Source organism: Tribolium castaneum, chromosome 3 (assembly GCF_031307605.1).
Source record: "Tribolium castaneum strain GA2 chromosome 3, icTriCast1.1, whole genome shotgun sequence".
NCBI lineage: Eukaryota > Metazoa > Arthropoda > Insecta > Coleoptera > Tenebrionidae > Tribolium > Tribolium castaneum.
This window is the reverse complement of record NC_087396.1, coordinates 17,945,856-17,969,330: the sequence shown is the minus strand read 5'-3', so window position 1 is coordinate 17,969,330 and position 23,475 is coordinate 17,945,856. Positions and strand designations below refer to the sequence as shown.

Here is a 23,475-nt window from a genome sequence, read left to right as displayed (position 1 = left end):
TAATTAGATCTCCCATTGAACGTATAAATTACATTAGCAATTATTTTTTTAATTGCATGAGTAATTATTTTATAACAGCTAATTTTGAGAGAAAATGTGACGTTGGGGTTTTTATAGTTTAAAAGAGCTTTATCGCATATATTGTTGTTGTTGCCACTTTGAATCAGGTTAACATTTTACAAATAATTGTGTTTTTTATTATGGTCGATGAAACGATTATGGCGTTGATTAATCGATGAAACATTTAACCGACTAATCGATTAATCAGAATAGTCGACAATCGATTATTTTCAGTACTCTATTAATCGATTACTCAAAAACATAATCGCTCAGCCCTATTTCAAGCCCTTGCGGTTTCGTTATAACCAAGCAAGTGTTGAGTGCCTTCTTTGAAGATGAGTAGTAAATGGACAATATTTCTTGAATATGTTTATTAAAACTAACACTACACTAGAACATGAAGAGATTGAGATTCAGATTCATATTTTTATTCTAATTGCCTGTATATATATACTTTGTTATCAGTCTTGATATCAACAAGGTTTGGGGATGCATGAGTCAGCATGACTTAGTCATTTTGGATCATAACATCCCTCCCCCCTTGAAATTGTTCATTTTTGTTGCAATATAAAAAAATGAATGAATACAAAAAAAATAAAAATAAAATGATACAATATCGGAAATTTAAAGTACCTAATTAACAGAAAAAAAAACAAGCACGCATCGCATTTATGTTAAAATTAATTATAAAAGAAAATTTTGCAATTCTGCGGGTCACACTCTCCTCTATTGGTTTGAAAAGTCTTTACAACTCCAGTTGGTGGTGACTCGGTATTTTCGGACTTGACCTCGGATTTACTTTCGGAAGCTGCCATGAAACGGACCGTTGTGGATGCAGGACTGGTAGTTTTCGTTCGAATTTTGCGAATCCAATGTTGAATGGTTAGCACCAGACCAACTAAGATTAAACTCGTCAAGAACCACAAAATATTGGAGGATGAAAAATGTTTTTCAACAAACGGTTTTGATAATTGCCTCTCTAATGCATCGTTGATGTCTTTCAACTCTTTTCTTGATGTCTCCAATGAATCTAGATTTTCGTGAGAGAGTCTTAAAGTTTCCAATCTGATTGGTGTTGATCTAGAGTCTTTGATATTCGAAGGGAGAATTTGTACATCGGGAATGTGGTTTCTAAAAGTACCGCTTTTATTTGCGACAGCTATAAGAGTGGTTGATGAAGTGAAGCACTTGCATCTTGCAGACAATTTCAAAAGCCCAGTTCTTTCCAAACTGATGTCAATTACATCACTCGTGGAGTCTTCGCAAATGATCGCCGCGCCAACAGGTTTTGTTGTAATAAACAACCATTCGTTAGATGAGATTTGGTGATAGATTTCTATTGAAGCATTGACAGTCTTCATATCGCAACTTTCCGGAATGGTCAAGGGTTTTCTTATACGTAGAAGAACTTCGCAAATTGTTGTGTCGGAAGTTGAATATAAGAGTGTATTGTGACATAAAAACAAATCTCCGGCTATGCTTTGACAGTTAGACAAATCTTTTAGTTTGCTAAATTTATTTTTAGTAGTACTCAGTATTAAAAATGGATCTGATAGTTTTATAAATGAATAGGTATAAGGATTAGATAAAGAAATAGGTAATGGAATAAGTTTATATAAGTCCAAATCTACGTTGTTAACTAAAGGAATTGTTAATGAGAATAATATAAGGTTATTAGAGCTAACTACGTTTAGTTTGCATAGGGAGTAATACATGTTAATGTTGTTAAAATGATCGAGAGGAATCGGTAGTTTTAAATCTTTACTGAGTTCAATTTTCATCAATTCATTTCTAAGGTTTTTCGGAGTAACAATTTGAGGATGTAGTATATTACTTTTTGCAAAAGAAATTGAAATAATAGTAAGATCAAGACTTTCTTTCAAGTCTGCGATCAACTGGGACATTAGAGAAAAATGTTCGCTAAGAAGTTCGGAATTTAGAAGTGTGTCCATTTCATCGTGATATTGGCTACTAAAATTATTAAATTTTTCAAAGTTTTTGTCATTGTTTGGTTTGAAGATAACTTTGGAATTTTGTTTGCGAGTTGTGTCGAACTTTGAATTTAATGGTTGTCCACTAGTGCGACACTCACTGTGGACGTTTGTGAGTTTAAATTAACGACATTATTATTTGAAGAGGATTGGCTTTGTTTTTTCTGATTATTATATTCGCGTTTCCTACATTCTTCGATTAAGTGACCGTTCTTTTTGCAGTAACGGCAAAATTTTGAATTGGAGTTACTATTAAAATTTGATTTTGTTTTATGATTTTTAGATACACTATGATTAGGTGAATGACTTTGATCTACATTTCTTTTTCGACATTCTTTTGACAAATGACCTTTGACTTTACAATAGGAACAAAATTTATTATTAACAGAAAAATCTGATGAATTATATTTACGAGCATTTAAAAATCTTTCCTCGTCAAGGGCTTCAGCTAACGCATCGTTTAAGTTTTGTGGTTTAGATCGTCTCAAAGCATTTGATATTTCTTCGTTAGCATGTAAAATGAATCTTTGTAGAGCGATTTCGTTAATCATTGCTGTTCGGCCGCATGATTCTTTTTCGTCTTGAAAAGATATTTTATTAAAAGCTAAGGTTTGCAAATTTTCTATTCGCGAAAAGTAAGATTGAACGCTTTCATTCCTATGTTGTCGAATCGAACTTAATTCTTCTAGTATTTGTGAAAAATCGCGTCTGTCTCCAAATAATTTTAGTAGGCAATCACGAAATTCTTTAAAAGAATAAAATTTGTGAAATCGGGTTTGTGCTCTAGCAGCACCTTTTAGTTTAGATTCCATATACGAGATTATTAAAATTTTTTGGTCTCCGCGACATAACGCCCACGCTTGACCGCAATTTTGGAGAAAATCGTAAAGTTTGCTTCTGTCCCCGTCAAAATCGTTAGAAATGATTGACCGGATATCAGACATGTTATGAATTGGCGTATCATTGGTGTTTGAGTTTTCCTTATTATCATTATTATTGTTAGAGTTATGATTTCGATTAGGAATAGGGTTTTGAATTTGCGATGTTGTTATGATTGTTGTGGAGGTTGTAGGTGTAGTGGTAGCGATAGTAGTCATTATTATTTTTTTTGCGTGTGAACGAAGAAACATGCAACAGGATAAACGTACTACTAGATTTAAAAATAGCTTTAGAAAAAGATTGTCCACTTACGTTCAAAGCTGTGGGATACTCGATGAAAATTTCTCGACCCTTTTCTTTGACTTCTTGAAGATTAATTTCAATTGTGGCAATTGGGGGAAAACGGGTTCGATTTTTGATGTCGACCCAATTTTCTTTCTTCTTTGTCACAATCTTCGCATCCTACTGACTGCGCCAATTTGTTGAGTGCCTTCTTTGAAGATGAGTAGTAAATGGACAATATTTCTTGAATATGTTTATTAAAACTAACACTACACTAGAACATGAAGAGATTGAGATTCAGATTCATATTTTTATTCTAATTGCCTGTATATATATACTTTGTTATCAGTCTTGATATCAACAAGGTTTGGGGATGCATGAGTCAGCATGACTTAGTCATTTTGGATCATAACACAAGCAAAGCGTAGTTCCAACTCAATGGTAGTTCCCATTAAAATCTTTTTCCTTATTTGACGTTGTGAGTCAGTTACAAAATGTAAGTTTTTTTTTAAACATGAATTATATCTTATAACTAATAACCTACGAGTATAACTACATATAACCATGTAACCAGCTCAGTTCTCGCCCCATTTTGCATAAAAAGCCTTTCTTTTCTTATTTATACATTGTGATTTAAAAAGACGGTACAATCACTCGGTGGTTTTTTTGAATCTTGGAATGGTAGAGGGAATTGTAACAAAATTAACTCAAGATTAAAAAAATCTTATGTATAAGTAAACGAATTAGGATCGCTTGAAAAACTCATTTGCAACACGTAATAACTTCACTCACTAAAAAATAAATTCGTGAAAAAATTAAATTTTAGTTTCACTTGCGTAGATCTTTGTAGAATGTGTACAGAGAATGACAGCAATTATTTAATTTATAAAAAAAATTCAAAAAATGAATTAAACAAAGAATATGTTATGAATATGTAGCTATGTAGCGATTACGAAAGTACTAATAAGTTTTTTTTCTGTATATCATATCAATATTTTTAACTCTTTAGTTAAAAACTAAGAGTAGTATACAATCATTGTTTTTTCTTTGTTTTGTGATTTTGTAAATAAACATGTTTTTTACTTACAATCAAGGTGGGAATCTCGAACGGCTCGAACCGCAGCGCATTTCCCACAAATTTCGCGCAGTCCTGCCAGGTTTCAATTTCCGGATAGGGAAGCGTTGTGAGCCGAATCGTATTGCACACCATTTTCTGAAAAATTCAACCGCACCCCATCTATCCCTTTGCGGTGGAAGCGCGGCAGCTCTCTGCTTACCTGCATTCCGCATTCGTTGTTACTGGCCAGAAATAATTGCTTCCTGTGAGGATACTTGTAGCTGAATTGCCTCCTGAAATTTTCCGTGTAGAGCAAAAGCAACTTCTCCTTATTGGAATTGGCTAAGTAGCTTTCCGGGAAGTTCACCCGATTCTCAAATTCCGGATGTTCGATTTCGGGCCAACAAAGTTTTATCAAACCCAGCTCGTTCGCTATGTGCGAGAGGTCTTTCAGAGTTAATTCGACCGGTGGTAATAGCTCTCGCGGAGCGTCCAAGATCTCGATGTAATGGTATTTGATCTCCTCTTCTTCCACTTCTTCGCCTTCGCCATCGTCGAACTGGTAACCGTTCAAATAATCCGGAAAGAAGTCCAAATCTGACTCCATTTTTGACAACAATTGAACGCGTTACTATGACGATAGTGTCACTTTTTTGAGGGATAACCAATAAAACGCGTTTTGCGAAGTATAAAAATTTATTCATATTGCATACATGAAAAATTGTTTAATTACAATAATCCTATCACAAAATGGTAATTCGCGGTCCATTTCTGCATCCAAACACACACAACATACAAATAAATAATCGGTACAAACGAAATCATTTGTTGTGGTTGTACAGATTATTAGAATATCACGTGAGAACGAACAGCGCAATTTTGCTCAACTTACGAAAATATATTGTCCCGTTTTTATCATTCAGTATCAGCTCAGGTAAACTCATCCAAAATGGCGTAATATGGACACTGAATATTTGATTAATAACAAGACTACGTAAAAACAACAACTCAATTCACAACAACTCAATTCAACCTTAAACGAAATTATCTATATTGTTAATTTAAAATCACAAACAACAGTCTTTTGTTATCACTCGTATGAATCGTAGGTATCTTCGTTACGCCATTTTTCATTGGCTTCCTTTCTTGCGTCTGGTACCAACTGGCAGCGCATACCACCCAGCACATTGTTGGTAGCTTCAGAAGCTATGATAATTGGTTTAATTATAGTTGGGGGTATTTGGCGTATAACACCCCCGACAGCACCACTGTAACCTTTTTGTTCATGTTCGTGTGAAGCCACTTGTAGTATATTATCGGCAGTTTCCTCAATTCCCTGAAACAATAACCATCACGTAGAATTTTTTTTACAAAAATTCACAACTGTCCTACTTCTTTAACTAGCTTGTACGCATTGGTCACCCCTTCTCTGATGTCCTTGGGTTGGCTGTATCGTTTACGGCGCACTTTTGTCTTTGGATTAATTTTTACGCTCGGCCCTGGGGTCAACATATCAAAGGCAGTTTCAGCCGTAATCTAAAAAAATAACAATATAGAAAATGAACCGAAACGGTTTTAACTCACTTGAATCAGTTGAATAAGCCGCGTTGTGAGCTCTAAAGCTGCTATTGCCGTCGAAGTCGTAAAACTATTAGCACCGCGATGAAGGCCTCTGAAGAAGCGACCATCTTTCTTGTATTGCTCGAACGGCAAGCAAAACAAATCTCTGATTCCCTGAACTGTAACAAGTTTGATTAGCCTATACTACTAAAACTAAATAGTAAGTAGGTTTTAGGAAGGACACGGAACGAGATAAATACAAAATCGCTCAATTTTCTGGCGCCAAAAAATATAAAACGGGAGAGTAAAAACAAGGGCGCTTCAAGTGTTAGACAGTCTCGGGCCCATATGGTTTTAAATTAATTTTATTAATTAGTAAATTACGTAAGTATGCAAAATTTCAATTCATTCAGACAACAGGAACTCTCAAATGTGACTTGCAAAAAAAGAAACAGACAGAAAGACAACAAAGCAAGTCAAATAAAAGCTTTTAATTAATAATTTGGGCTCGGTCCCATATTTTTTAATATGAATATCTTCAAGGTATGAACAGTGTAGGAGAAAAAAAAACCTCTAAAACAGTCTGCGAAGCATCCAACTGTTTAAGCCCCAAAAACGTTCTAACATTTCACTTTTACCGGTGATCAAGTATCAGAAAATGAATTTAAACCTAAACCGTTGAAGACAAAAACATGGTGTCACCGATTTATTTTTTTTTGAATTTTGAAATTTAATTCTCTATTGACCATGCCATACCTCACACGTTTGACCAGCCAAAATTCTTTCCCTGAAGATGATACAATAAAGTATCGAAACCTTGCGACAAATTCTACAGTTTTATTTTTCCTACGTCCTATAAAACGATTTTCTATCCAATTAACCCTCAAGAGTTTAATTAAAAGACAAAAAAAAACAAAATAGAATATTAATATCTTAAAAAAATATATAATTGCTTATACTTTCTTAAATTTTGTTTTGGATAAAATGATAAAAGGATTTGTACATCATGTCGCATCTTAATCCTTAGGTATACTTAAAAATACTTACATAGCTGCACAAACGAGTACATCGGCCCCACGCCCACTAAAAGACTAGGAATTTGATTCTTTTTAATATCATTGACCCACTCCTTAATCAGGAACATCATCAACTTTTCAAACCCTAGCAAGCCGTGCCTGTGCGAAATCCTCTTTAACCTAAGTTCGGAACAATTTAGTTGAGCCAAACCCATCAAGAGTCCTTGGAGCGGACCGTGGGTTCTCAAATCGAAGTGCTTGCCGTGATAATCTAGTCTTATAGGCACATCTGGTGAAAAAATTACTTTCCTAAAAAATTAAAAAAATATTTTGCTTTTTGATTCCCAGCTTGGGGGTACCTAAAATAGACAGGACTATCCTCGGACCCGCTACTTGTCGATAGTTGAGACTCTTCCGTCGGCTTTTCTTCATTTTTATTCTCCTCTAATAAAATCAGAAGATTCTCATCAACGATTTTCTTCGCTTCTTCTTTCAACTTCTCCTCACTGTCTTCACCTACAGTCATTACAGGCGGCTGATGTACCGGAGTATTATGTTTTGAGTTGACTTGCAAATCGTCTAAAACAATTAATTGATGGATGGTCACTTCATCCTTGATCACTTACCGTCTTTCATGTCACTACCCAACTCACAGAAAAATGAAATGAGAAATTGCAAAGCGTCCTGATCGATATTAAAACGAAGCGGCAAAATTGACACTTTGAGACAACACTCCTGGCTACGCAGTTGCGGATCGGGACGTATGTGGAGCGTTTTAATTACAAGCTAAAAAACAAATAACGATAAAATAGTTCCAAACTCACTCACACTGTACCAACCATATTGGCATTCGATTGTTTCGGCCGGACCTGACTTATGTACTGGTACAAAAATTTATTCAGTTGACTACTCTTGAGCCTGTCTCTCATTTCAATTTCTGCAACTATCAACACCTGTCTTGACGCTTTGGACGACGAGTCTGGATACACCTCGTGTTGAAATCTGATTTTATTCAGTTGTAGCTCCATTAAGACGTTATGATCCCGGTTAGGGCCCCCCTTAGTCAACCACGACTTTTTCCTAATCTTCTCACTCTCAATCACGACTTTATCTTTCTGCAAGGCTGAAAAACTGACACTGTCTTTGATCTTCATATCGGAAAAGTTGACAGTTTTCTTCTTCTCTTTGTCAAGCGGACCAAAGTCATTGCCACCATACATGTACCAAACGATGCTCATTTCACACAAAGTGTATTTTCGAGTCGGAGTTGGAAAATTCTTTGGTGTTTTCAGCGGGTCACACTTTTCGCTCGGAACTGCGAAGTGATTATCTACGATGCGGACCGGATCGTCCGTCAGCCATTTTATCTCCGGTACGCCATTTTTCGGGAAAATATTATAACCCGGCTCTTCATCAATAAAACAGAACTCGTCATCAGACTCGATAATGTTCGGTTGAAAGGGCACTTGCCCCAATTCGGTCGTTACTTGAGGTAGGGGTTTTCCCGAGTCTGGATTTTTCTCGTCAGGGAAATAGAACATTTTTGTACCGTTGTAAGTATACAAATCTGATTTGGCTGAAAAACTGCGGTCATAATTTGTTTTGCCAAAACTGTTTGTACCTTGATTTGTGTTTTGGTCGACGTCTTCCAAAGCGTCTTGTATGAGATCATGAATTTGTTGGTGCTGACTTTCGGACAAGTTTGCGATTTCTTGCGGTTCAACCGAGACTAACTCTTGCTCCGGTAAATGGCGAGGGCTTGAAAAAGCACTTCCACTCGAAGTACTATCTTCAGGTGGTACCAAATCGCCATAATTCGCTAGATATTTGATAAGTTGTGTCAAAGCGCGTGCACTGTCGGCGCAGGTACGGATGTGGATAATATTATTAGAGGCCCGCAGATCAAAGTGTGGCGTATCGAAATTTTTCTGCAATCAAATTATGAAAATTCGAACTGGGGAGTGTCAAGTCAAGTCAACCTTATCTGATGTCTTCAGACTGATTTCAAACAAACCCAAGTCGATAACATTGACATAATCCCTCTTGAGGTCCACCGGCCCAGTGTAGGGTAAAACAGTTTTCTTCACCCCTTTCTGACTCAAAAACAACCCGCATTCCTCCGCTATAAACCTCAAGGTTGAGGTATTAACTTCTGCACTCAAGTGCGACGAAATACTGAAATTTCCTAACGTTATCGCCGATCTTAGGGGCAAGTATTTGGGGCGATAGTCAATTGCGGAATCCCAGAAATGAAGAAACAGCTCGGTTAAAATCTCCTTAGCGTGGTATCCCGGAATGGGATAATCGGTAACGTTAAAAAAATCTGTTAATTGTGACACCCAACTATTGGGTTCATTGCACATTCTATGCCTCAGAGTAACTTTATTAAACCCAGCAGCGATCGATACATTCTAAAACAAACGAATCGTATTTTAGACCACGAGAACTTAATACTAGGAAACGAAACGAGATACAAAGCCGCTCAATTTTTTATACCCACAAAAATATTGTACAGTGGAGTAAAACTGGCGACCATCTCGACTCTAAATGGTTATAAATTAATTTAAATTTACTTAGTTCGCTAAATGTTTGGAAAAAATGGAAAAATCTGGAGAATGACAAAAACTAACGAGTTCAATTTTCACAAAAGAATTAAGAAAAAAAATCGTTCCATACTATATTTTTCAAAAAGCTGTGAATACCGTTGAAAGTATTAAAAAAAGAAAGCAGGAAAGTAGTTGCAAATTAAGTTTCCTTCTTGACGACGCTTAAAGAAAATTTAATTCTCTACGACTTTTTTCTTACTACATTGTTTTGTATCGTGGTAGCGTTTTAAAAAATATGGGATGGTGCGCAAATTTAAAGTTTTTTTTATTTTTAAATAAAGTTTTCGATAAAAATATGCCATTATCTCTTCCTGTTTAGAATATAATGCTCTATCGGTATATCTTGTTTTTGTTTGCCTTATCTCACCATTATTAAATACAGTCATTTTTTAAACTCATTGGACTTAAAACATGGTTCATTTTATTTGGGAACAAATTAAATGAACAGTATTTTATTTAAAAGACAAGTATTTTTGTTCAGTAAAAATAACAAATTCAATAGTAAAAGTAATAAATGCACAGTACAGTAATAGTTATTAATAATACGAGAGTGAAAACACAAGCTTAAAGTTTGAGGCCTGTCATTACAAAACGAGCGTATGCGAGTTGCATACCTAGACACCCGAGAACTTTAAGCGTTTTCGTATGAGTGTTATTCAATTTTTTTTTGAACATTTTAATTTAAAACACGTTGCTATGAAATGCGTGTTTTAAAATAGTGAAAACATTAATTTTAAACACTGCTGTGGGAAACGTGTTTTATAATAGTGAAAACACGTTGCTATGGGAAACGTGTTTTAAAATAGTGTATATAATCTAGGATTCAAATATTAAAAAGAAGGCTTAAAATGTTACCAACAAAAAAAATGAACAGTAAAAATAGTAAATGCATAGTAAAAATAGTAAATGCACAGTAAAAATAATAAATGCACAATAAAAATAATAGTATTTCAAAACTAGAGAGTCTCCCTAGTTCACTGGGACAAAGCCCCAGCCTTCAAGCTAGCTACTGAGTGTCTATTATTTAATGTGCGAACTAAAATTAGATACTGTGCATATATGATTTTTTTTACTGGACAATTTATAATGAAGCAATTTTAATAAAATATGCGTGGTTTACTTGTCATTTTACTGTGCAGAATATTACATTATACTGATCACTTCTAGTTTTTTACAAAAATTAATTAAACACTGATCATTTATTATTTTTTACTGATTAAAATCGGACTTATTACTGATCGCTTTATTACTACCCGTTTCATTTGTACATCGTTTGTATAATTTTTAGTGATACGTAGACTAGACTAACCTTGACGTGGTGCGTTTCGTGACTAGCTTGGATTTTGACACAAAGTGTGACCATCTCGCGAGTACCTCCTCTGTCTTTGCTATTGGCCAACATTCCGGGTTCTGAGCTGTAAATTGTGGGGTAAAGATGTTTACCAGGAGTTGCCCCAATGTCCTTCAATGGTGGGCTGTGACTCGGCGTCGAAATCATATCTTCAGAAACTCAATAAAAAATAAAAACAAAAATGATGTAACTCACCACAGTGGTAAAGTTGAGCATTGTGCAATTCTAAACAAGTGAAACCTAGATTTGAGTCACCCATATAACCGTTAACTAGGAAAATCGTTGCGTCCTCTATGTTTATCAAAAATTCGCCTTGTTGGTTGGGTATCACGTGATTACTGGTAGCGTCACGCACCGGTGTGCACATACAGAGTAAGCCACGACCGATTTGTAAATTCATAGTTAAATAACTCTCCTCTTTTGATTCGCTGACGATTTGTTTTTGAGAAATTTTCATTTTTGAGCCATAGGTTGAGTAAAAAATGTTTGTGTCTTCTTCGTTTTCGTCATCACTTTCACTTTCTGAATCTACAACGCTCCGGTATTAAACCCCCTCTGACTTTTTCTTATTTATACCGTATTGGATCCCACTTTTGCAAAGCGTAAACACCTCCTGTCCCTCCATTTCGATATTTCCGAACGGTCCGTAGTTGATATTGTCATACGCGGGCCTGGTAGGTTTAGGTTTAGGAGCGCTGGGCTCCCACAGTAACAAATCATTGTTGATTCGATTGTAGATGGTTTCGTATAAACGTTTCGAGATCAACTGCATTGAAACAATCGGCAGAGAAACGTCAATGCGAACTCTTGCCGATAAAGTTGTGGTTTTAATAAACTCATTTATTTCGGATTTGTCACCTGGGACTAGCAATTCTTTAGAATCATCTACAAGGTATTAGCCAAAATGAAAATCAAACGCGAAATGTCGAGAAGTACCTGATTGGTACTTGTGGTGTGGAGTGTCACTTTCGTGGATCACTCTTTTGGCGCTGAAAGGACCGTTGGGTTTGCGATTTTCCAACAGACCAACGATGGAAGTGGAGATGGGTTCTTGGGTCGGCTGGGACGGCTCTTCCAGACTGAGGCGTTTGGCAGGAAAGATTTTTATGTTCAACCTAATTATAAATCAAAATGTTATCATTGAATCATTGTGTGGTTTTCCCAGATTAGTTGCAAGGCTGTTGCAAGCATAAAAGATTAAACAATCAGAGTCTAATAAACTTTTCTGCGATGTATGTGTACATGTTTTTGTGTTTCTTTGCTCTCGCAATAGGTAAGAACAATTATTAAAAATGATTATGTAGGCAATTTAAATTTCCAGATAACACAATCGCATCATGTTCCTTCAATCTCGACTCGAATTTAGACGGAAAATCCCCTCTCGTTATTAAAAACAATGATGTTTTACTTCCCGACAATGAACTCGGAGATGTTGAATTATCAAACTATGATCAAGTCCAACTTTTATGTTCTGGTAGCAAAAACAATCTCATACAATACCACGGTTATCTAGTAACAGCCACGTGCAGAAATGGTAAATTCACTCTCCCAAACGGAAATTCCTACAACTTTAAAGTTCTAAAATGTCAAAATACACCCATGCCCCATGCCCAAGAAATCGGACGTTGCAACGCCGGTGCAAAGCTAATTAGCCTTGGTTTCACACTTGGTGAAACGAATTTTCTTGAAAAAATAACGCTATGTTTCGATGCCCAAAGATTGACAACTTATTGGTCAAGAAATAAACTACGACCGTCGTCGTATTCGTGCCAAATACATGACAGAGGGAGTTTCAAAATAGATTTTTTCAATGCAATCCACTCGACAATCAACCCGGATGAAGTATATCTTCACAGTACATTCGACAGAGGCCATTTGACCCCGCGATGTGATTTTTTCACTGGACCGGAGAAAAGAATGACCTTTTATTATATCAATGTGTCACCACAAAATCGAAAACTAAACCAGGGCAATTGGAAGACTCTTGAAGGAGTGATAAGAACGGCCAGCAAGGGAGCTAAGCGTACTCTTGTTATCTATACGGGGACAACGGATACAAGGAAATATTTAAAAAAACAGATTCCCATTCAAAGATATTTTTGGAAAGTGGTAATCGATGCCAATTCTGGAGAAGGCATTGCATTTATCGGTGTAAACAGTGTTGAAGATGTACCTAGTCCTTGCTTGGCTGTAGATTGTCAACAGATAATGTGGCTAGGAAGTTCACGGTTCCGTTTTTCAAATATTAGCAAAGGAGCTATTCACTGCTGCGCCATCGATAATCTGAGAAATATTCCAAATATTGAACTGCCAACACTTTCAGAATATAGAGGCGGCCTATTGCGGAATATGTAATTCAACAATTAATAAATTAATTAACAAGTAACATGTTAACAGTATAAACTAATTTTATGAAATATATATTTCTCTGTAAACTAGCCCGTATATTAATAAAAATAATCGAAATTTAGAAAAGAGCATGTCCTACCAAAAAGTATCCACCTTTCGATAAAAACTAACACGACTATTTTTAAATAAAACAAAGTTTAAAAAACCCGACACACCAAACCTTTATTTGAAACACTACGTGTTTCATATAAACTCTTTTATATTCTCACCTGAGGATGACCACTTTGTGGTTGAAACGCGTAGTGTTTCAAATAAAGATTTGGTGTGTCGGGTTTTTTAAACTTTGTTTTATTTATTTTCCACGCCAAGAAAATCCAACAAGAAGTACGACTATTTTTACTTATTATCCACTTACTTGCATTCAGTCAGGACATCCTGCAAAGACGACATCGGCTTATCTTCGTACCCTGCCTTCGCTATGGGAATCACATCGCCATTGGCGTCCTCCTGATATAAAATGTTCAAACTCCTGCACTCCAAAGTATAATCCTGCACAGTCTGATTAATTTGAAAGCTAGTCTGAAATGTGGCTCCTGCCAGAACCAGCGACAAGAAATCAGGCCTGACGTGTCTCTTCCACCAGGGAGTTTTATTCATGTCGTGTGGTGGTCGAAAATCTGGTATGGGAAACCTAAGCTTGACAGTCATCGCAGGTGAAGTCACCCTAATGTCGAACTTGGAGTCGTTACTATCGTTGATCAAATGAGTAGTCACATTATTTGCCCATGGGTTTGTGGGTTTAGCTACGACACAAATGGGTTGAGGGTTCAAAAGTGCCGAAATTCGGTCGATTAGAGTCACGTCTAACTCCAAGACACACTTATTTAAGACAAATCTGTACAAACAATCATAATTAAAATTTTCGTGTTGAGTCAAGTGAAACTACTTACGAAAAATCAGTCTTAGGTCCTGCTTTCGCGCTATTCTTCGTCGTCTTCACTAAATATTTGAACATCAACTTAAGGCTAGGTTTGGCAGTGACAGGACTCTCGAACTGATTCGGTTTAACTTCGCTAAACGTAATCAAAGGTACATGCTCTACGTTATCATTATTTGATTGATAAAGACATTCACTTAGTTCTAAATTGGTAGCTTCGAGGTAACCAGTGACCGAAAAAGCAGAACTTGTTGTTTTCTCGTCGCCTTCGAGGTGCAACGGTGAGGCTAACAACCTGAAACCATCGGTCAAATCACGTCAAATCACGCACAACCCACCTCAAATGATTCAGCTGACACGCCTGGTCTAGAGCCACATTCAAACTCTTAAAATCCTTAGCCGAAAACACTAGTAACGAATTCGTGAAAAATTTAGCAACAGTGGCTTGCATTTGCTTTACGCTAGAAGCCACCAAACAACATTTTGCACCCAAAGATTCAGTCAGTAAGTCCTCGTGTAACAAAAGAACGGCCAACGAAGCCACGTGGATCTCAAAGCGGGAGATTTCCGCCGTCGGGTCTGTATCAATTTTATTCACTGCAAAATTTATTAGTAACGAATTAAAAGAAATCAAAAATTACATTTTCTCCTTGCCCGATTCGTGATATCAGTGTACGAACTTATCATACTCGAGCTCATGCTCGATTCCATACTCGCCCCGGACATAGCACTCTCATACAACCCCCCGGAACATTTCCCTACAGGCATAAAATTTTCATCGATGTCGCTTCCGTCCAAAGCTCCGGTTGCCCATCCGTGGCCGCCCGGAACCCCATGGATCGGGAAACTCGGGCCCGGATTGGTCAACTGTTGCTGGAGGTCTTTCTCAATCCGTTCGTAATCAGCGCTAGACATTGGTTTACCGACAAATTTTGTCGTAAGTACATTACTAAAATTAATCAATCAGTAAGGGAAACAATTAGCTTCGTCACCACCTGTGGTCCTCCAAATCCGGGCTTAACAACCCTTTAACTAGTTCTATAAGTAGGTGTAATTGTCGTGGGGAGAGAAAAAGGAGTAAGGGACCCGTATCCATTTCGATTGAGACCTTCGGTCCTTCTAAATCTTCGGTTCGTTTCAGACGCACTACGACCTAAATCGCGAGTAATACCTGACTTTTTCTACTACCAATAAATTTACCTCGACTTTACCACCGAATTTGCCGAACATGATCACGTTGCGTTCGTCACTCGAGCTGTATTGATCTTGGTTACCTGATTGGGGGCCTTTTTCACCGTCACCCTCGAGGATAGTGGCAAAAGAATCGTCCTTATCGGAATAATTTGACTCTGATATAACGCTTTGCGAGACTGTTCGAGCATTACTTGAGAATTCTACCGTCGATATTGAAATACCCTCCAATCGGGTTAATCGAGCAGTGTATGACTGTTCAAGGTATGCTTTTTTATCGTCTTGTTTTGTAAGATCTGTGGCCTCCTCCTTGGGAGGATCATTAGACGATTCGTCCGCGTACATAATTCTGAAAATTGTAATTGAATTATTTCCCAAATTTCTGGTAAAGGACTCACAAATCTACATTGATCACAACTCCTACACCCATCGGACTACCTTTAGGGAGATGCTCGAGTTGAAAAACTGAGTTAATGAAAGTGACTTTAATCCTACTCAAAACTACAAAAAGACAATTAATTTCGCAAGATTACGTTTTGATTAATTATTACTTGAATCAATCGTTTGGGCGAAAACCTCTAGCCCCTCGTACGTTTGTGCACTGTTCGGTGAACTTGCAAACCCCTGTTTGGCGCACTCTTCGGCTAAATGCAGCGAACTGGTCATCGACGTCCACATCGATTCGAACATTGAAGTTGCTGTAATAATTTCTTAACAACACGCTGTCAAAAAAGAATGATTCTAGCAATGATAATAATGAGTCGATAAATTAAAATAAGATTTGCAAATTTATGGAATGAGGCTATGTTTAACTAACCGGATTCGTTTCGTTGTTTTGGTTGCATCGTGATCCTTAAGGAAGTGACTTCGATGGTACTGGATTCTTTTAAAAGCGAACTCCATGGTACTGATATGAAGAGTTTTTCAATGGAACCGTCGACGAATTCCAGCGGCCAGTTCTGTTTCTCGGATAACTCGTTCAGGGCCTGAGGAAACTTTGCATTAAAGCGTGGCCTTGAATACGAATTCAATTGAAAACTTGACATTAGTATTTAATCTTGACCCGGCGTTAAATTTGCTCGTTTATTGCTTGTATTGTTGTTGAAAAAATCGTAAAATTTCTCATTAAGAGTTGAAAATGTAGGAAAATATGACATGTAAGTTATTTCGAGTCTCGCGAACTTATTTATAAAACAAGGAAGTAAAGTGTTTTTATTTCTGGAAAAAACTCTTGTCAATAAATAGACAATTTTCGTGGATATCTGGACAGTCGCAAAAACCCTAAATAGCCTCCTGACTACTAATGAGTAATGACTAACGATCGTAAAATTAAAAATTTACCTATTCCTTTTAAATTGTGATTACTGATTACTCAATTATAGTTTCTCATGTAAATTATGTATTAAAATACACACCATTAAGTACTAACATTGTGTTTATAATTTTTGTTTATTTACCAAAACAAGTAATTATTGTTCCTTTTTTTTAACCGATTTACTTGTCGACCACATTTTCGGAAATTCAATTCCTAAACTGCTTGTATCAGCTTGTTATCATTGGTTTGCTTTGAAAGCATTTATTTGCATAAATCATAAAGTGATAAAATTTATTGAACAGCTCTGTTCGCATTTTTCAATACAAAAAATATTTGTTTCTCGGTGGAACGAATTTAAATTTCTTATTCCAGTTAGTAGTTTTCAATGTATTTTATTTTAGTTGAATGTAATGTTTATTTTAATGATTCATGATTAAAATATGTATAATACCATCTAATTCAGGATAAGGTCATAGATGTAGTATTACTGAATAATACCACAATGAAATTAAATACTTGTATACTTAGTAATTAATTTAAAAAAAGTAGGGATATGAGGACATTATAGATAGTGTTTTAACATATTTTTAAATGTACCTACTTGAAAGCATCCTGTCGTTTTCTGTCGTTTTATAGGTGAAACAAAGCAATTTTTATTAATTACTGAAATTCATTTTTTAATTTCGTTATATCCGAAAACATTAAACAAAAAAAACATGGCTTTGAACAAGTACGTAACACTTAAATAGTCTTCTTTAAATTTTAGTTTTATGAAGGATTTACTTGGCAGTTGATGCTTGTTACTCTTTCCATAAATATGCTACTTTTTACGAAGAGTAAAACAGTTAAAATAAATACGTCAAACTTTAAAAAAATGTTTACTTATTCGGTTTATCATCACAAAATAGCCCACCGTATCATATTTTGTCTTGTACTTGTGTTTGGAAATAAAAATCACTATACAAGGTGACTCAAAGTTGACGAATTCCGGGTTTTAGAGTATTGTAGAGAATCACTTCTGTAGTCCAAATATAGAAAACAAATAGAGATTCTGGACTTCCCCATAAAAATACATTGTTTTGAAGATCCCACTCTTTGAATTGCATTTTCTTAAAATGCAGGCTAAAAGTTTCAGTATTTATTATTATTATTATTATTATTATTATTTGTGGTGCAGATGAATGAGGAAAATAATAATATAAAACAATTTCTTTAAAAAGTTTATTTTTGAGTAAAAAATCTTAAATTTTTGTAACCTGTCGTTTCATTTTTAAGAAAAATTAGAAAAAAATTAGATTGTTTGACGCCACGATAATAGTAGTTTATTATACAAGTAAAGAAAAGTTTTTCATTACCTGTGAGTGAGTTATCACGGGCAGATAATGCCAACTTTTCTTTACGTGTATAATATAACGTTTTCTCTTACAGATACATTGACAAATTTTTGTTAAATTTTTTCTGCGATAGAATAAAAAATCACCAAATGGCTACTTTATTCTATTAGTAAGATAAAAAATAACTAAATCAAATAATGTGCCATACTAGTATCTATGGAATAAGCAACAACATATTTAATACCTATAAGAGAAAGCTAATTTTTCAAGAAATTGTTTTACATTATTATTTTCCAGAATCATTTGTACCATAACTAATAATAAATATTGAAATTTTAAGCCTGCATTTGAAGTAAACGCAACTCAAAGTGCAATTGAAAAGCTCCTTCAAATCAGTGTACCCTTGTGGAGAAGCCTCGAATCTTTTTTTTCTATATTTAGACTACTGAAGGGATTCTCTATAATAGTAATTAGGTAGTACTTAAATGTTCTCCCTTTAATGTAAATGATATGCATCGTTTTAAAATGGATGAACGAAATAAATCTGGAATAAAAACAATCAGGTAGTCTTGAAACAAAATTTTTATTTCACTGACTCGTATGTATATATCTCAGCATTTTTTGTTAAATACTTCAAAATATTTCGTTGTTTCTCTGCATTAATCTTTTCCAGTTATCTTTTTTTGTGTAGGTTCATATTTTTTCTTTTAATTTGAATGGTGCATCGTTTTAAAAAAATGGGCGAAAGAATTTTGGATTAAAAACATAGGTAGGTATGAATTTTGAAACACAATTTATTTCCCCTGATTCTTTCTTTCATATTTCTTATTTCGACTTAATTTAATGAATTTCACAATTATTAATTTCTTTTTATTGCTTTTTGTTTTTTTAATATTAAATATGTACTTCAAGATTTAATTATTTCTCATTTCTCCTGGGTTATTCTTTTATATATTATTTGTCGAAGATTCATATTTTTTCTCTTGTAATTTTGACGCATACTTACGCAAAGGAGAAAAAATAAAATTTTCTCTAACCAATTTTATTACAATTGTGGATCTATCGACTGATACATAATTATTATGTCTAAACGATTTGCAAATTTGGCGAGGCACCTAATTTGCATCAGACGTTATCGAACAAAGCGACCTTCTCTTGTTGACAAACACGTGGGTGAATGTCCTCCACCTCAACCCTGAGGGTCCCCAGGTAATCCTTGAGATGACAAAGAATTCCAGTGTTATCAACAATCAAAATTTTGCAACTATGATTAAACCGTGATAACAATTAACTTTATTATTAGACTGTGACGACAACATTTCAGCAATTATTCACGAATCAACAAGAAACTGAAATCGATCAGTTCAAATCCGAGATGTTTATTCTGGCGCATGTTTACAACTTTGAATCTGATAATTTCAAACAATCTAACAAACAACGACGCACGACCTCGTCGACCACACGTTTCGATAATTACAAGTGCGTAAAAGATTTCTAACGAAGTTGAATGAATTGTCAATGGTTTATAAGGGCAAAATCTGGGCTCACCTCCACGTCCAGACGGATGTCTTTCAAGACACAAGTGCCATTGTACAAATCCACACTAAGCTGACTGGGGTCGAGCTTTTCTTCGAAGTATTGCCCCAAGTACCTCTGGATGAGATAGACGTAACACTTTTTTTGAACAGATTCCGGTATTATATTTTTGTACCAGGGCATCGTGCTCGTTACAACACTGATTATTTACATACACCTTTGTTTTGATGCCCATTAACAAACCACACGATGTGCACGAACATTTGACAGCTAAACAGCTGTTTCCGGTCATGCGCAGGACTAGTCCCAGGACAAAGCGCTCTGGAAATGACGAGTTTTGAAAAAGGTGATCGCGAAGGGGCACATAATGGACGATTTACGAGGACAACATAATTTTGACTTTTGGTTTGACTTTCGAAAAGTTGGTCCACGATATAGAGACAGACAGGTAAACCAACTCGCTATTATAATTGATTCTAACGCTGGAGCAAGTTGATAGATGGCAGCACGGTAGACTGGGACTGTCACAATTTCACAAATTTTCTTTGTTTTTTATAAAAAAATGATGCGAAATTAAAAAATGTTATCTCAGCACCCAAGTTAGTCATCTTGTAACAACTTCTGCTTTTTTCGCGCTGAAATAATAATATTTTCTGAATAGTTCTAAACTTCGGTTCGATGCATTTTCGGCCGCGAAAGACATCGAAACATTGAAGTCAGAATAAATGCTTTCCAGAAAAAAAACTCCACTACCATTCGGTGCGGGCATCCTTCAGGTATTAATTGTTCTTCATAAATGTCGTATTTTTAACAACGTGATGCGTGTATCTTTTTTCTTGTAAACATTGTGACAGTCCCAGTCTACGCTGGTGCCATCTGTCAGATAAAATAAAAGCTCCAACTTGCTCCACATTTTGGTTTGCGCCCGACAATGGAAAATAAGGGAAGTTGGTTCACCAGGACTATCTATACATGGTGAGTTGGTCTAATTTTTTGGTTAGCAAATGAAGGGCAGTACCGCATATTGAATTTTTTTGTATCTTACTAACGTTACGCTTTATAAGCTCATAATGTAATATAACATATAACTAATATAATAATAAATAAAACAAAATACCTGAATAAGGAAAAACTATTTCAAATTTACTCCACTGAAATTATCAATATCAACTTTTTTGTCAAGTCAATACATGTTTTTCTTATGTGCTCGAAAAAACAGTCGGCCAGTTTATTGGAAACATTATTAATATTAGCAAAAACGATTTTTGTATTTTTTTAGTTACAACTTGAAACGAATGTTACTGAAAGCTAATAAATTGTAGCAAATTCCTAGTTTGTGTTTTATGTTAAAATAAACTTAGTTTAGGATTGTATTATTCGAGCATTTGCACATGTCCTGATCTTCTCAAAGAGAACAATGGAGAACAGTCATTTGAGGTAACCTCAATTCCACGTTGTTCTTTAGTGACTGATTTCAGTATTTCTATTTATTAAAACTAATTTAAACATGTCTGGGGAAGTGATTAACGAAGTTAACAATTTGCAAGTTACCGAAAAAACTAAAGACGACGTCGACGACGATTTTGTAGACCCTTGGAATGTAGTGAGTAAATCGGAAAAAGGCATTGATTACGACAAACTAATAAGTACGTTTTTTACTTATCATTACAAATGTTTAATCTGAGAAAAATACAATAATCTGGCGTGCAAATCACACCATATAACTATTGCATCATTCGTTTTTAGCCAAATTCGGTTCAAGTAAAATAGATAAAGAACTGTTGGACCGCTTTGAAAAGGTGACAGGAAAGCGAGTTCACCATTTCTTGCGTCGCGGGATTGTGTTTTCACACCGAGACCTGCATTCCATTTTAACATTGCATGAGAGTGGCAAACCTTTTTATCTGTACACTGGACGTGGGCCCTCCTCTAACTCCATGCATGTGGGGCACCTTGTACCTTTTATTTTTTGTAAATGGTTGCAAGATATTTTCAATGTGCCCCTAGTCATTCAACTGACCGATGACGAGAAATTCTTGTGGAAAGACCTGAAAATGGAAGAGGTGCACAAAATGACCATGGAAAATGCTAAAGATATAATAGCTGTGGGGTTTGATCCGGAAAAAACCTTCATGTTTTCGGATCTCAACTACATTGGGTTTGTTGTGATTTGAAATTTTTGGTCGAAAATAATTGGAAAAATTGCAGCCAATGTCCGGAATTTTACCAAAACATGGTGAGGATCCAACGCTGCGTCACTTTTAACCAGGTCAAAGGGATTTTCGGCTTTGACGACAGTTCTGTTATCGGAAAGGTGGCTTTTCCGGCGGTTCAAGCAACGCCAGCTCTCTCAACGTCCTTCCCTCACATCTTCAAAGGGAAGAAAGTCCCGTGTTTGATCCCTTGCGCCATAGACCAGGACCCTTATTTCAGGATGACGCGGGATGTGGCCCCCAGGATAGGGTTTAAAAAACCAGCCCTGTTACATTCAACGTTTTTTCCGGCTCTGCAAGGGGCCCAAACTAAAATGTCGGCCTCTGACCCCAACTCTACCATTTACCTAAGTGATACGCCAAAACAAGTGAAAAATAAAATCAACAAACACGCATTTTCGGGGGGGCAGAGCACCGTTGAGGAGCACAGGCAGCTAGGGGGGAACTGTGATATTGACATTGCTTATCAGTATTTGACTTTCTTCTTGGAAGATGATGACAAGCTTGAACAGATTAGAAAGGACTACACGAGTGGGGCGTTGCTGACTGGGGAATTGAAGAAAATCCTTGTTGATATTTTGACGCCGATTGTAATGCAACATCAAGAACGCAGAGCGAAGGTTACAGATGATGTTATAAAACAGTTTATGACGCCAAGAGAGTTGGCTTTCAATATTTAATTGTTGCTTATTTATTATATTTATCATTGTTTTATTTCTTTTTTTGTACCATTGTGAGCACAATTACCTACAAAGTGAATAAAAATTTTGTTGGCCACATCAGATTTTTTTGACGTAGTAAACCGACCAGTTAAAAATATATTATTTAATAACTAACAGAAACACATCAATAATCGATAACACAAAAAAACGCTCCACCGGTATGGAAAAGTGAAATAGCTATTTATGTATTACCATTACAGTTAATGGTAAAAAAAGTACCAAATAATTTCATTCATTTCACATTTACTACTGAACTAAATGTTGCTAATTAATTAAGTCAATTAAAATATCATACCTATATTTTATAATAATTAATAAGTAAAAAAGTTACGAATTTTTTAAGATATCAACAGTTCAGAATGTGTATATCGTTTTTTACTAATTAACTCTAAACCTCTCTAGTTTTTGAGATTCCCTATTCAGACACCCAAAATGCAAAATCTTGTACATTTGTTAATTTAACTGATTACCGTATTTATTAATATTATCCTGATCCCCTGAAATAAACTATTGGCTGTTTTATTGGAAATGTACAGGTATTTTAATCCACATAAAACTAAAATACTAATTGCCAGTAGTGGAGCTATGCAAACAGCAATACAAAGCAACAACAGATTATTTTAAAATTTGTGCGTAGACAGCTCAAGCTTAAACTTGGAAGTTGCCAAAGGCCCCAAGTCTCTACGAAACTCTCCAAAGTACTAAAATACATAGGTACTAAGTCTTCAATTTTATGCTTTGATGTTTTCTAAATTTACAAATGTACAACGAAAAGTAGCGAATCGTAAAAAAACAAATCAAATTAAAAAAAAATTCTTTTGAGATTTTGAGTAGGTACTACAAAAGACTATACCTTAGGAGACGAAACGAGATACAAAATCGTACGATTTTCTGTATCCATAAAAAATAATACGGCTGAGTAAAATGAGCGCGCTTCGAACATTATACCGTCTCAGTGCCAAATCGTTTTAAATTAATTTAAATTCAAATAATCAGTAAATTACTTGGACAAAAACGAGAAACATGAGAAAAATTTTAATTTACAATTTGCGCTACGACCTGCATTTTTCAAAACG

The 23,475-nt window shown here is 35.5% G+C and overlaps 5 protein-coding genes across 9 annotated transcripts in view; 2 read left to right on the top strand and 3 right to left on the bottom strand.

Moving 5' to 3' along the window:
• Positions 1 to 4,898, bottom strand: part of lobo (lost boys) — a 50,885-nt gene extending 45,987 nt beyond the window's left edge. Inside the window, exons 1-2 of the mRNA XM_008201758.3 lie at positions 4,490 to 4,898; positions 4,300 to 4,425 (exon numbers count right to left, since the gene is read on the bottom strand). Coding sequence (XP_008199980.1) covers positions 4,300 to 4,425; positions 4,490 to 4,876 — 513 coding nt within the window. The 5' untranslated portion in view covers positions 4,877 to 4,898. The remainder of the gene's footprint in view (positions 1 to 4,299; positions 4,426 to 4,489) is intronic.
• Positions 417 to 3,499, bottom strand: Iris (iris). Its single transcript, XM_064355781.1, has one exon. The coding sequence runs from the start codon at positions 2,010 to 2,012 to the stop codon at positions 741 to 743; it is 1,272 nt and encodes a 423-aa protein (XP_064211851.1). The 5' UTR covers positions 2,013 to 3,499; the 3' UTR covers positions 417 to 740.
• Positions 4,899 to 4,946: 48 nt separating the features above from the next.
• On the bottom strand, positions 4,947 to 20,438 carry Atg2 (Autophagy-related 2). 5 transcript variants are annotated; one of them, XM_008201746.3, is made up of 23 exons: positions 19,477 to 20,438; positions 16,097 to 16,265; positions 15,831 to 15,989; positions 15,678 to 15,780; positions 15,289 to 15,628; positions 15,084 to 15,241; positions 14,730 to 15,037; positions 14,427 to 14,685; positions 14,102 to 14,383; positions 13,567 to 14,046; positions 11,739 to 11,917; positions 11,379 to 11,687; positions 10,998 to 11,330; positions 10,761 to 10,951; positions 8,825 to 9,256; positions 8,467 to 8,773; positions 7,685 to 8,421; positions 7,472 to 7,631; positions 7,205 to 7,424; positions 6,877 to 7,154; positions 5,854 to 6,008; positions 5,662 to 5,805; positions 4,947 to 5,605 (listed from the first exon to the last, which is right to left on the bottom strand). In XM_008201746.3, the coding sequence occupies exons 1-23, from the start codon at positions 19,645 to 19,647 to the stop codon at positions 5,360 to 5,362; spliced, it is 6,120 nt and encodes a 2,039-aa protein (XP_008199968.1). In that variant the 5' UTR covers positions 19,648 to 20,438; the 3' UTR covers positions 4,947 to 5,359. The 5 variants fall into 5 exon arrangements, with proteins under 5 accessions (XP_008199968.1, XP_008199970.1, XP_008199972.1 ...); XM_008201748.3 differs by having other exon boundaries at positions 10,998 to 11,324; XM_008201750.3 differs by having other exon boundaries at positions 11,379 to 11,675.
• LOC103314806 (uncharacterized) lies at positions 11,943 to 13,240 on the top strand. The gene is made up of 2 exons (XM_008201745.3): positions 11,943 to 12,075; positions 12,124 to 13,240. Exons 1-2 carry the CDS (start codon positions 12,033 to 12,035, stop codon positions 13,155 to 13,157), a joined length of 1,077 nt encoding a protein of 358 aa, XP_008199967.1. The 5' UTR covers positions 11,943 to 12,032; the 3' UTR covers positions 13,158 to 13,240.
• Positions 20,439 to 20,809: 371 nt separating the features above from the next.
• On the top strand, positions 20,810 to 22,456 carry TrpRS (Tryptophanyl-tRNA synthetase). The gene is made up of 3 exons (XM_963913.4): positions 20,810 to 21,110; positions 21,211 to 21,622; positions 21,673 to 22,456. The coding sequence occupies exons 1-3, from the start codon at positions 20,972 to 20,974 to the stop codon at positions 22,355 to 22,357; spliced, it is 1,236 nt and encodes a 411-aa protein (XP_969006.1). The 5' UTR covers positions 20,810 to 20,971; the 3' UTR covers positions 22,358 to 22,456.
• The last annotated feature ends 1,019 nt before the right edge of the window (positions 22,457 to 23,475 follow it).